General features: G+C 42.1%; 1 protein-coding gene across 1 annotated transcript in view; it reads right to left on the reverse strand.

Moving 5' to 3' along the window:
• Nucleotides 1-14,432, reverse strand: part of UTP20 (UTP20 small subunit processome component) — a 60,739-nt gene that overhangs the window by 25,670 nt on the left and 20,637 nt on the right. Inside the window, exons 23-32 of the mRNA XM_029963431.1 lie at nucleotides 12,718-12,808; nucleotides 10,861-10,946; nucleotides 10,235-10,360; nucleotides 9,533-9,699; nucleotides 8,814-9,022; nucleotides 5,777-5,920; nucleotides 3,389-3,468; nucleotides 2,289-2,515; nucleotides 1,201-1,345; nucleotides 679-766 (exon numbers count right to left, since the gene is read on the reverse strand). Of these exons, the coding sequence (XP_029819291.1) occupies nucleotides 679-766; nucleotides 1,201-1,345; nucleotides 2,289-2,515; nucleotides 3,389-3,468; nucleotides 5,777-5,920; nucleotides 8,814-9,022; nucleotides 9,533-9,699; nucleotides 10,235-10,360; nucleotides 10,861-10,946; nucleotides 12,718-12,808 (1,363 nt within the window). The remainder of the gene's footprint in view (nucleotides 1-678; nucleotides 767-1,200; nucleotides 1,346-2,288; nucleotides 2,516-3,388; nucleotides 3,469-5,776; nucleotides 5,921-8,813; nucleotides 9,023-9,532; nucleotides 9,700-10,234; nucleotides 10,361-10,860; nucleotides 10,947-12,717; nucleotides 12,809-14,432) is intronic.

Below are 14,432 nucleotides of genomic sequence, written 5' to 3' on the forward strand. Positions count from 1 at the left end.
CAGAAGTACTTGCAACCTTTCAATTAGACACAAGCACAGTGCTAGAGAAGACTGTCATCAGAATGAAGACTGCTTTTATGTGTCTTTCCTCAAATGACTCTCAAACTGGTCAGGAGAACTAACAGAGTTTTAAAAAGTACCCTTTCTTTAATCTGTGAAATGAACATTAACAGCACCATATACTTGTATGATCTCACTGAACAGAAATCATATATGGCCCCCTAATGATTCACAGATTTTAAAAACCAAGAACGGTACTGTATAAGGTCGGCCTTTCATCCTGCAGCAGACCAATGTAGCACTGCCCATTACACAGAGAGTACTACATACTCAACCATATGTATTCATATAGCTGTCCAGATGCTTTGGATTTGGGATGCATAAAATCCACAGTGAAGAAGAGCACTTATTTCAAACAGTGCAAGTAACTTGGCGGATGGACTACAGTGGCAAAGCAGGTGGAACAGAGTCAGTCTGGGCACTGGTACCCCTGTGTGAGTTATACACATCAACACACATTGGCACCACATTCTGAGCAGATCACGAACACATGAAGACTTGACTTCAGGTTGATCATGAGAAATGGCATGTAATCAATAAGACTTTCAACTGCATCTTAAACAAACTATTAAAAGAAAAATATGTGTTTAACAGAGGGAAGAAGTAACTTTTACCTACCTGCTCCATGTTACTCTGATAAAGGAAAGGGAGGAGAAGGCTCACAAGCACTGAATTCTGACTCTTTTCTTGTATAAATTTGCTGATCCTGTACAATACAACAAGGTAATTCACTCTTTTGTACCCATTCAATTACCAGTACAGAGCAAAGAAGAACTCTGTCAGCACTAGTGCCATTTCACAGGGCTTCGTCAGCCCATCCAGGCTAACAGAGCGTATGTACCAAATTCACAATATCAGCCTAAGTATTCAGTTCCACATGACTGCAGGCATTTCTGTACCTTTTCCTATCCCCAAGAGGCATTGGTTTTGAGTACTAGCAACAAAACCAGCTAGAATCAACTCCTGAAAACTTATCGCCTCAGTCACCAGCAACCTGCAATGTCAATGACAGATTCAAGTACTTCCAAATTTAAATATTTTGAGACATACTGCTTTTTAATTTGGAATCTATTACAATAACTCTTTCTTCCTCTCACCTTCTAGCTTTTTAACTGCTCTGAGCTCTAAAGAATCACTTACTTGGAAAGTATACTCAGCTCTTTGCTGACTTGAGCTCTATACTTCTTCTTTTTCACCTTCTCCACATTTAACATTGTTTTGCTGAAGTACTGAAGTATGGCAGGAACATGAGGCAGAACCAAGCGGCAACCGAGGCTGAGGGGCTCTGTAAGGGATGTAACAGTTAGTGACACCCAACTCTGCTGCAAGCAACAGAAGGGAGATCCAACCCTACACAAACAAAGGGGAAATTAAGACAAAGGTTTTATCAGTGAAAGAAAAAATAAATGGGAGCTATGAATGTGTAGGGCAGCTGGTGGCTGGGAACACGCACCGGCACTTGCTGTGACCAAGTCTAACGCACCTGAGATGGGACCAAAGAAAGCACGCACAGAGAATAAACAGATGTCAGAATAAACATCCTCACAGATGTCAGTAACAGCCCTGGTTAGTGTGGGCTTATCAAAACATACCAAGGACGTTCCTCAAAGGTAGTAACCATCTCCTACAATGACTGGAGCATTTATACGTGTGGTTTTCTTTATTCTACCACTGACCTCCTGCATAAAATCAAAGCTGCCATAACAAGGACACACTCTCGTTTTCACTAGCTTTGGGTGTTACAGGTGAAAAATGGCTCCACAGCATCAAACACAGTACACTACCATTCCTATCTACTACCTCTCAAAGATGGCAGGTCTCTCCTGTCAGGGAGCACAGACTAAACATCAAAGTGATGATCATGTGCATACAGGAAGGGGGCCTTTATATAAAACATGACGTTAGGCTCAGAGCCAAGTCAGCAATGCAGCTCTTAAACTTGTATCAGTCAAAGCTTCACAGTCAAAGCAGGTCAACACCACATTTTCCTTCTTCATAAGGAATTTCTCCATGCTCAGGATCCTGACACTCAAATGTGGATCTCATTAGTCATTAAACAAGTACAACTTTACAGTCCTTGAGCATGACAAGACAAATTTGTACACTGACATCTCCACTGGGAGGTCTCTCTCCCCAGTATTCTCAGCCAGCACAGACAACCTCATCATAATCTAATACCTCCATCCAAAGCACCCAACAGTACTCTCACAACTCTTAGGCAGGCATACCTTCTGTCATATCTCCAGTGACCATGACAACACAGCCAGTCACACTTAAACTGGAAACCTGCTCCGTGGGTTCAAAATCTGGGCTGTTGAGAAGGCTATCAGCTATGTCCATCACAAGACTGGATGTGGCCTCAGATAGGTTCTTGGCTGAGAGCACAGCAAACACATTTGACAGTATATCATACTCTGGGTGATCTGGCTGCTGCTTGGCCAGCAAGGGGAAATACCTGAGAGAAAGATTATAAAAACATTAAGTTCAGAATTTTCAGCTTATGAGCAAAAAGTCATAAAAAAAAAATGCTGTCTTCTACTTCAACCAAGGAAAAAGTGCAAAAAACCACAGAACAGTGTCACGAAAAACAGAATGAATGGAGGTTGAGAGGTCATAAAGTCCCTTTTCTTGCTTCAAGGTAGCATCATCTAAACTTAACTCTTTTTCCACAGCCTGAGTCTCCTGTTAGTCCGCTCCTAGCCTAATGATCTGATACCATTTTTTACAGAAGTTTGTATATAAGGTCTTCATGCTTACAAATGATGTCTTAAAATTAACACCAGATACTTTGGCAAAGGAAAAGCAGTCTGTGGAAGAGGCAAAAATCACTCAAGACAGTGGAGCTGGAATATTTCACAGTGTCTGCATTGAAAAAAGCTCTCTTACAACTTTCAGTAACAGACTTTCAGTCACAGATTCTATGCTGAACTTGCCATACTCCTACATAAAACAGAAAGAAATAGACTCACAAACACATAAATAGAATTATATATTGTAAAACTGACTTCCCACTTTGCAAGACTAGGAAGTCATCGGTCAAGACAGACATATCCTAAGAAGTCAGGCCTCCTCCTCCTCACCTGTGAGTTGGGTTTGGGCTACATATGTGCTTAGTTGTTAATATATGGGAAAAGCAGCCTACTAAAAAGTGAGTGCTTGCATAAACTGGCTTCCCAACTGCCTTGATGGTTATCAAAAGAATAACAGTCTAATGGAAAAAGAAAATATGTTTTTGACACAATTATTCATACCTTGTCATTGTGCTCTCTTTTCCTTGAATTTTGTGTATTCAGAAGTACTTAGGCTTGTTTGCTGGAAGAACACTTACCTGGGATTCTTACTCCAGGTGTGAATGAGTTTGAGCAGAAAAGTTGGAGAATACTGACTCTCTGAAGCCAATCTGCAGACCTGAAGGAGAAAAAAATCAGATACCAGTGCTACACAAGTAAGTAAAGCCACTCAAAAACCTCATCTCTAACAAAGACATTATATTCTACAGTTTACCTTTCTTATGAAGTAATTTCATTCTTGTTTTCCCAACTTCCTCAATATTTGTCAAATAATTCAGATTATCTCACTCCTATTTATGCACTATTCCAGCTGTCATTTTTGCCCTCCCCTTGAAACTAGCTCCCCATGAAGCCTCATATTTGCCACAGAGACCTGGCAACCTCTCCCAGACATACCTATGAGATCTCAAGCACCACACCCAAAACTCACTCCACTCACATTTTCTATGCCCTGGCCGCAGCACATTCCGTTCCAGCATCTGGTCTGTACCTACATGGCCTCGCTGCTATAAAAGCACCCTCTCTGCTCAGGGAGAGGCTTGAACACTGTACTGCACCCCACGAATGGGATCTTCTAAGATGGTTCTGTGCCCAAACAACCCCACCTAAGAGGTGCCCAGCCTAAGACATACACAGGAACTGCTGCTCCTTCCAATGACTGGACACAGGCTAAAGAGACCCAGCACAGGTCTGGCTCTCTCCTCTCTGCTACTCCACAACCCAGCAGGCTCTACCCAAATCATACAGCTGGGTTTCCACTCTGACCACTGCTGGACTGTCAGCAGGGCACTGTCAGTCAACACCCAGGCAGAGAAGGCTCCAGTGCATTTGGGGGTGGTAGCCAGGATGGCACATGCACGGTTTCGACTAGCTCAGTTTGCTCAAGATCTGAGCACAATAGGAAAGAAGGTAGTCTGACCATCATAGCCAAGATCTTAGAAAGCTTCCTGTCCTAAAGGCTGGTAATATTATTCCCCTGGATAAAACAGCTTTCCTGAATGACATACAATGAAGAGTAAACCATTAATCCAATCCTGCAGGAATGCTGCTGTGCAGGCTAATGATATTGAGCCTCTGCAGCAAAGCGCACAAGTCAAAACAATTCTTCTGCCAAAACCAAACCTTCATGGAGTTCACCGGTAGGGACTCCAGAGGGAGCTTCTGGATCGTACTACCATCCAAGCTCCAAAACTAGCTGTCTTCCCAACATCTATAAGGACAACAGGCATTCTAACTATTTAATAACAATGTTACATCTTGTTCAGAGTTACTCAGCACTTGCAAACACAATGCTCCCTGAAAGCATTAAGTGCTTTGCTGACTTAAAGCCTGAACCACATGCCTGAACTGCTCTGGGACTGCAGTAAATGTTCACTGCTTTGCCCACATGGCACCCTGGCTGTGAGAAGACTTCATGGACAAACCAGGACCATACAACTCCCTGTTGCTCAGCCCAGTGAAACCAGCCCAGAGCTACATACACTCCCTGGTACTAATTTATCTACTGTTTGTCACATACACATACAACACATCACATATTGTTACTGGTGGAGCAGAGAAACAGGGTAGGAGTAAACAAACATGATGTCTAGAGAAGCAGCTCTGGGGTTTCACAGACCACAGCAGTTACTCCCAGTGCTCTTTGACAGGCTTTTCTGCTGCAAGGAAGTTGGACATCTGGATACCTCAAAAGCCTCTGTGGAAAAGCACTGTTGGAGTCAGACCCTCTTACTCAGTTACCCTTTGCATGCAGGCAACTACTTTTAGAGCAGACAAGCCAGCAGCTGGTACAGGCATTCCCTGACAACCCCAGAGCCCAGTGTACTGACATAGACAGCACAATTTCATTTAAATACTGTGTGTTCCCTCTCCATCTCACAATAGCGCATTTTTCCGGCTCAGAGGTGATCTGAATTTCTCTGATAAAAGCCACAACCCTGTGCTTTGTCACTGTGCTCACATGGAAGTCCCAGCGGGCAGGCACAAGAGCACACAGCCCACTGACAGACCCTGCTGGGTCCCTCCATTCCTGCAGTAGCATTTGTTTCTGCAGTCCCCTACCACAGGCCCAACAACTGTCACACAGGAAAGTAGCCAAGTGCACCTGTAAGTGACCAGTATTACTTAACTCCCCTGAAGCATCCAGGGAAGAAGTCTGTTTCTGTGGTTAAAGAACAAAGAAATGGCACCCATTTTATTCAGATTAATTAATTTGTACTTTAACCTGTGACTTGATTATTCCAGGACTAATCAGACATGAGCCAAGGAACTGGCCTTGTACAGAGACACTGGAATGCCAGAATCTGTCTGAGGCCACATCCAATCTGGTAACAGACATAGCTGACACGATGGACTCCAGTGCAGCTGGAGTTCTCTGTATGGTACATGTTTCACACAAGTTATTTGGAAAACCAAGAAATACTGACCTGAGGCCACACTACTGCATGGAAAATTGCATCAATCTCTTCCACACTAAAGCTGTAGGTCTCATAATCAGAAAAAAACTCTGCCACAAGCTTGAGACCAAGACGTCTCAAATTCTTCAGTGGATTAATCAGTCTAGGTTGGACCTGTAAAAATAAAACAAAAAAACCTCAACCCAGTTAAGACCTTTTCAGAACATCTGCTAACTACTTGCTCTGAAATTAAATACAGCAATTAATTGACCACAGATACATCTTTGCAGAAATCTCTGTTTTCTCTTGTAATTTGTTCACAATAGCAATCTATATCTCACAGCTGACCTAATTTTTTTTAAGAGGTGCCTGTTCCTGCATTGAGTCGGTCACACAGGACTCCTTCAGCTCATAAAAAATCCATGCTGAGAGGTTTAAAACAGCAGCATCTCTTCCTTTTGGACAAAATGCAGAAAGCTACACCACAATTACATTTCCAGCCCTGATAGTGAAATAATTCTGTTTTACACTGGAAAGGACCCAAATCAACCCTCCAGAGTGAAGTTGTACTTTGCACTCTACTGGGAAGAAAAGAAATCAACAGAAGCAGAGAAGGGGGAAGGAACAGAGAAGGCAAGAATGTGAATCACGTCTTCCAGTGGCATGAGGTGGGGGGTATAGCATTTGTATACAGGAGGATGCTTCCTGTACCCATTTAGCGGTCACGTTCCATAGCATTTCTCGGAGAAAACATTTCAGGAAGGAAATCAGCTAATCATGAAGTTATTCATGCACTGATGCATTCTGACTCTTCTCCCTGAGAAGAATCTTGACTTCAGTAACCTAAATTATTTCCATACTGTGCAATGCAGCTCACAGCACAAACAGATGGAGGTAGCTCCACAGTGCAGAGGTACTGAACTCCAGCCTCGGAAACAACAAAGCCACGTCAGAGAAAATAAAGGCCACTGTCCAAGACAGGAGCTGTCTTGGGTCTCCATTACTTATCATGAACCAACACACAGAACAAATGCTTATATTTCTTACTTTGCAAAGCAGCTTTGGTGTCAAAACCTCACTGAAAGACATCACTCTTGTTTTTATTTGATGTACCTATTGATTTCTGAAGACACTACCTTCTACCATGATACACACTTCCATATTCCCTTTGCACCCAAAATCACAGGTAAAAAAGACAAAGATGGTGGAAAAGCAACCAATCATGCTCTTGCCCAGAACCTCCCAAGCTGTGCTGAATATGTACTAATGGGAGTGCAATTAGCTTCCAGGCAGCAAATGAGCTGTGTGAAAGCCCAAGGAAAGCCCAAACCAGGCTACTATTGCTAACAATGACCCCCAAGTGAATTAATTTTGGGTCTCCCACTGTTCAATCACCATAAGAGCAGTTCTCTGAAATCAAGTCTTTTGAGAGAAAGAAGAAACTCAATACTGAACATAATCAGTAGGAAACAGTAAATTAATAACTTGTCCTAAAGTGGTCAAAGTTGATGTTTAACTCTCCAGGCAGTGTCAGCCTGCAATAAATTACTCTCAAACTCCAAGAATGTCTTCTAATCATTAGTGAAGATAAACAGATTTCTCACACTCTTCCCTGAGCTTTTAACATCTCACGGACTAATGAAGTGCTAAATTAAGTTCAGAGAAATGAGGGACTGTCACTCCTGACATTACACAACAACGACAGGATTACTGTAGCAACACAGGCAAAACGCGACTATCCCAGCAACGAATGAGGCGGCTTTTAAAACTCCTGTCCTAGCTGAAAACACATAGGCACATGCAATCCATTGCCTAAAGTCAGACTGTGGGATGCTGCTGTCCTCAAATTTGCTCATCTTCTTCATAAATTAAGATGGTCACAAGGTTCTGTGCAGCCAGCAGGCAACTATGAGACCTTGGATAGCAGCTATTGCAAGGGCTTGCTTCGTTTGATGGGTTTTTTTCAAGTTCTAACCTCGAATGCTTGCAGTTGGGTCTTGGCAAGAACATGTGCATGGTGACAGAACATTCATTACCTATCCCACTTGCTCAGTGCATCATCTCCTAATGCCTTTCACCACTGCAGCAATGATGATGACTCTGCAGCTTGTGAACCTCATATACAGACAGGCTCTGCACCAGAAAGACAGAAAAGCCTGGCTCAGTGTTATAGCTTCTAAACTGGCAACAGCTTGGGGAAGATAGCTTGACTAGAGCTCGGGGATCTCTGTGCTGCTCTCCTGGGTACAGAGAGCAATAACCCAACGTGCCCCACCTTTAGGTGCAGCCAATCTTTAACAGAATGTTTTCCTCACCTGACCCTTTCTGTATATACAGCCATTGCCCAGCCAGAGACAAAAACATTTGCAGTGCTCTGTAGATACCTGGCTAAAATGCAAATTGTGACACTGCATTAGTAGACTATTCCTGACACAGAGCTGCTTCTCATGTGCTGCAAGCGTGGCTGGTAGCCATGTTCTTCCTGTGTCCCTACCATCACTGTAGATAACTGCTGTGATCATCCACAGTGCTGAGCTCCCCTGAGGTCTAGCACTGCAACAAAACACCTCATGCACAAGTTTTGCTCTGAAGTCCTCAGCCAAGGAACTTTAAAACCTCTCCTTCCCTTGCTCATGTTTTACCATGGCAGCCAAGAAACTCCATCTTTAAGGCAAATTTCAACTTCCAGCTGTAAGATCTTGTTACATCTTTACAACAGATCATTTAGCATTCCTTCATGCCCATCTCACCACAAAACAGGCAGAAGCAATGCACAGAGATCACCTCCAACTCCCTCTTTGGTGTCTCAAACAAAAATGTAGGCCAAGTCAGCTTTCTAAATGCATTAACTCTGCCTCCACTGCCTCAGCCCTCCAGCACTTTCAGATAAGTATCACTGGCCTCTATTTTGACAGACATCTAATTGCTAAGCTTCACTCCACAATGGCATTTAACTTATCTTTACCTGAACCAGAGAAGGTGTGTTGATATGTGTAAGCTAAGGGGAGGAGGAGGGAAAGGAATTTAATTTACATGTTTGATTGCGTATTGTTTGCATATATTGTACCTTTTCTCTTTGCTGAAGGATGCAGGATACCACAGCAGTCATGCAGAGCAAAATCTGTAGAATTTCAGGCAGGTATTGCTGGATCAAATGTCCCATGTTTTTCAACACAACTTCCAGACCATTGAAGAGGCTATGCTGACGCCCAAGAGGTAGGACTTTAGCTAAATCCAGCTCTGACATACTTTGCAGGACTGCAGTCTGGCAAGGCCCTGCGATAGGCAAAGGGACAGCAAATTATCTAGAGAGGCACCAAGAAAACACCCACTACCAAGAATAATTTTTCAATGAAAAATAGTGTAATTTGGCCCTAAATTACAGATACACAAATTCAACCTTTAAAATAAGGACAAGGACTCCATCTCTGTGACACAGACATCTCCCACTGCTACAGTATCAAAGAACTTTACAACCTCTCTTTACTGCCATCAAATGCAGGCTAGCCTATGATGGCAGCCACTCGTCATTCCTGGCCTGCTACAGCTTACTGGCACAGCTGTGGCAAATCATCCAGGTTTTTTGACCTTGGACACATAAAACAAAGCAATCGTGCTCTGTAAGGAAAAACTCAGGGGAATCCTAGCCCTTACCAAGGATTTCCTTGCATCCTTTCATGGCGTGCTTAAGAGACAAGCACGTAACAGTACTAAGCATATTTATCCTCCCACATCTCTACCAGTCAGGGGATACCATACGCCCAGGTTCTACATGGTTGTACCTACCATTACTGAATTGCTTCACAGCTTCAAAGAGTAGATCCAAGAACATCCGTATCTCTTCTGGCAGTGAGCCCGCAAGAAATCGCAGAACGATTGACATGCGAGTGCCTGCTGAAGACTTCCCCTGTGTTTTGCTCCCTGTTTTGTTTCTCATTCTGCCATAGAGAATTCTTCAAGAATCAAAAAAAGAGGTTGCATCAGCTTTCAGCAAGCCATTTCTTTTCCAGCCTCTTATTCTGCAGGAAAAACTCCATTTAAAAATATTCTCTACTGAGAAGCTGAGTGGAAGTTCTCCCTTCCGGGGTCCCCACTGCCCAAAAATATCCCAGTGAAAGATCAGCTTCTGCTACTGTAATGGAAGCCTTGCTGGAGACTTCAGGTATAAAGTTCATTACCTGCATGACAACTCATATCACTGCCAACAGCTGGCAATACTCAGTGAACTAAAATGTTCTCACAGTTCTCTATAATCCTTAACAAAAACAGTACACACCAAAATGCTGCTTTTAAAGGAAACACCATTAACAAAATACATTACATAAATGTGTTAATACAGAAGCCATATAGAAGATCACAAACTAAGCTGTCAAACTATATCTTTAACCATAGATTTATCTCAACTGTTTAAAATGAGAAGCAGCAGCATTACATCTCTGCTCACGGCATTCTGACACAAAGTTTTTAAACTCACACTTCAGGACACACCTCATAAGAACAGGGATGAGATCTGGTCGATGCTCTGCTTTTACTACTGAGGTCTCCTCAGAAATACTGAAATGGACTATCTCTTCTTTAAAACTCTTGTCCTCCAGTAGCCTTTGCAAATTCTCCCTGAGAGTAATAAACATTATCTGAGGGCAGGGTTATAAAAACAGACGGACACACACATGCATCTATATCTAAGTACTTACCTATCTAATCTATGCCATACAAAAATATTAAAGTACTATTTTTTCACCTTTTTATAAAAAATATTTAAAAAGCCAGCAAGTTCAAGCTAATTATGTAGAGTTTATTCAATCATAAACTACAGTTTTATGCTGTCACTTTCTCTGGGTGGTCATAAATCATCAGTACAAAAGACTTCTTTGAAAATGATGGAACTACTAAGCACTTCTGACACTATTCTGGGACAGAATGGAAGTGTTATCATTTTCCTCAAACGAAAAAAAAGACACGGATCAACCTCAAGACCTTATTTTCCGTCTTAGATATGAAACATACAGCTGGCTAAAATTAAAATTTTATAATATGTCTTCAAAAAATACAGGAAAGACTCTCTCTGAGGCAATTGACCCCAAGCAGGATTCTGATATGTCAGCAGCTTTTACCTGTATGGCAGTAGATGAGGATGCTTGTATGTCATTATACAGTCAAGAGCTATTCTTTGTACATTCTGGTCCTGATGGGACAGTAACTGCAAATAACAACAGAAAGAAAATGAGTCCCATCTAGAAGTCAGAAGTGTTTACTAAAAATACTGAAACAACCCAAAAGCTCCCAACTCAAGCAGGTTTTGAACTAAAAGCAAAGAGAATGTGTGTGTTGTCAGTATAAGGCCAAGATGTAAACGCACAACTGTCACTCATAAAAAGTGGGCATGGTTGCTGATAGTTCATATATACTTTTCCCTCCCATATACATACAATAGTTATTATATTTGGTTTTTTGTAATTGTCTTTTGGACCACTATCAGTTTGCATTTACCTCCAAAACAGTTACTAGCTATGTATCTAGGAAGACTGGATTAAAAAGCAGACTACCCAAACCATTCCAAGACACCTGTATTTCTTTCCTGTGACAAACACAAAATACTCGTAAGACTTGATACACAAACCTCACTGAGATTTGCCCTCTGTTGAAGATGACTTTTCATAACCTAGGTGCTAAACAGCACCAAGAAGTGGTCACGGCACCATGTCTGTCTGAGTTCAAGAAGCGTTTGGACAACGCTTTCAGGTACATGGTGTCATTCTTGGGTGTCGTGCAGGGCCAGGAGTTGGACTCCATGACCCTGATGGGTCTCTTCCAACTCAGTATATGCTATGATTCTATGATTCATTAGGATGGGGAAATGAATTTAAGAAAACAGATCATTTCCCCAGGCAGCATCTATCAGTTCTTCAGTCTCCCACCAAACAGCACAGGTTGGAGTCATCAAAGATCACTTTGCCATGAGGTCCCTATGCCAGATGGACACACCAACCATGACAATACCTATACTAAGACACATAAATGCAAACAGTAAGTGATGAAGTAATCTTTCTTTTTATGTCAGGCTGTTCTTCCTGCACTGTTTTGACCTGTACACAACTCTCCAATATTTTCCTAAGAATACAGGCAAGCAAGCACATGGACCAACTCTTTTTCTAATCAGTACTCTGAGGTAGACTGAAACAGAGTGGGTGTTTATTAGAGATTGTCAAATTTAGGGACTAATGAGTGAACCTTTCAACTTCCACTGAGGGTGCCAATTTAATACAATTTTACAGCCCACTGACCACAGCCTCAGAAAACACAAATTGGGAACAATCAGAGCAAACCCCAAAGATCTGAACAAATCCACAATCCATGAACCAACAAAACCCTGTAAAATCAAAAAAGTAAAAAACAAAACCCTTTGAAGGATCATAGGAAAAAGACTCAGAATCCCTCTTTAAAGTAATATTTTTGACAATTCTTTCAGGAAAGTCCCTCAAAAAGGAATCTTAACAAATGGAATATGCTTCAAGAAGAAATTCTGTTTTCTTTTTTGATGAAAATGATCCATCGTTCATAATGATCATACTATTTGTAGACAAAACATTATAGGACAAGAACAAATCTCCTTGGGTCTTCCCTGGTCTCCCCAAGTTTTGCACTCAAAATACTCTTCCAGACCCTGCAAGAAGTGGAAGTGGAACAGATTCTCTTTGTAGCCACTCCTCCACTTTGACAAAGACTTCTACTTTGCTGCCAGATCTGTTTGCATGCACCACTCCTGGCAAACTAAGCCAGGTATCTTAAGCAGGTCTTTGCTAAAGGGGCTAATTTCAAGTGAAGCCTGCTAGAAAGCCCTCTTGAGGACAGCTCCTTTCTCAGCTATCATGGCTGAGTTCAGAAAATGAGAGGTTTCTGCAGTATCAGACACTGCATTCACATAAGAAAGAGTTCATTTATTAGCAGCAATTCTAAAAGCCAGCAAATACCTGGGTATATAATGCGTTCAACTTCTGCTCCAGATACAATGCACGAGGATTTGAGAATTTAGAAAAAACTTGTAAGTGGGCTATTAGTTGCCTGTAAAACAAAACAAAACAATTATCTTTTAAATAGAAGATACAAACCTGCATGATCACAAATGAACAGGGAACTTTAATTAAAATTCATTAAAAAGAAAGAAAACAAAAAACAACACAAGAGGATCTCAAGTCTATAGCACTACTTCAGACACACCAAGAGATGTCCTGTTCCCTCTCCCAAGCAGCTCCTTTCAGCTGTCACTTTACTGTACAGAGAAGGCCATTTCCTCAGTAGCACTGGATGGGTTCAGTTTTTGATGAGAAAGAAGTACAGTCAGGATGCAGTTTACTTCTCTCTGCCAGCCCAGCCTTGAACACCAAACTGGTGAATTTACCTCTTGGTTTATTCACTTGTCCTTAACTGGTGCCCATGTTGCTACTACCAGCCTGAAGGGCTGCATTCAGCCACAGACTGTGCTGGACTGAACTCTGGGCTGCAAGGACAGGTGAGAGTCAATTCCTCTAGAAGTAGCTGTGTCACCTCACATCGGCCCCACCTCCACTTCATGGGAAGGGACAGAGATGACCAAGATAAGGAAGGTGTGAGATCTCCTCTACCATATGTGCTGTGGGACTGGCAGAAGCTGTGTTCATTCAGCTGCTCCCCCTGGTAGTTTACACCGAACTCTCCAGACACTTAGCTGAGCTGCCCTCCTCCACGGCTGGGCACAGTTAAGGGAAGAGTATGACGCCTTTCAGCAACCCCACACCCAGCTCGGGGCAGGTGTGTGTCCTCCTGCTGCCTCAGCCAGACCTCACGGGCTACATGGCACAGGCACAGGCACTCCTACCGCGGCACAGGCCAGACTGCAGGAGCTGCCCAGGGTGAAGGGAACTCCAGAACTCATTAACACACACACGGTAAATCTTTTATGCCTTTGTTACTGCTACCAGGAGCTAATGTTTCCAATTAACTACACATACATTTTGAGATGGAGGTTGGGAAAAAAAATAAAAAATCTTGGACTGTCACTGTATTTTAATTGCTGCTAATTGGCAGATACAAGCCAGAATCTGGGAACAAAATGAAACACCCATTGAGATTAAATGACAATTCAGGTCACGTCAAAATATAAATCTCTGTGATGTATTTGTAAGGGACATTTGACAGAGGTCATCACTCATACAAAGACCCACTTCTTCCATGTATCCAGCACTGCAAACAACGACATTATAGCAACATGTAGCTTCAGTCTAACAAATAAAAATCTTGGTCCCTAAGAAGAAAACTGGGATCAAGCTTTATAACGGGCAGGAAACAGTAGAATCCTAATATTAAAATACCTAAACAAAGAGTCTTGCTTTTCAAAGTGTTTGGCAATGCCCACAATTTTAAAAGACTATCAGATACACATGGAGAAGCCAGGAAAATGCAGGTACGAGACTCTCTAAAAACTTCAGCATGGCTTCCCAATACTACATAATTTTTGCTTAAAGTAAAACACACCACAGACTGTCAGCACATAATGAGATAATGATAAAGCCTGGGCAGTGTATTTGAATTTTTAGAACTGTGCAGGCAGAATTTCTGACTCTAAAGTGCTTATAATCTACTGAAAAATGACCAAGTGCAAGAAAAAGAAGAAAAAATAATATATACAAAACCACAGTTTGTATCTCAA

This window comes from Manacus vitellinus, unplaced genomic scaffold (assembly GCF_001715985.3).
Source record: "Manacus vitellinus isolate BGI_N305 unplaced genomic scaffold, ASM171598v3 scaffold_5_pilon, whole genome shotgun sequence".
NCBI lineage: Eukaryota > Metazoa > Chordata > Aves > Passeriformes > Pipridae > Manacus > Manacus vitellinus.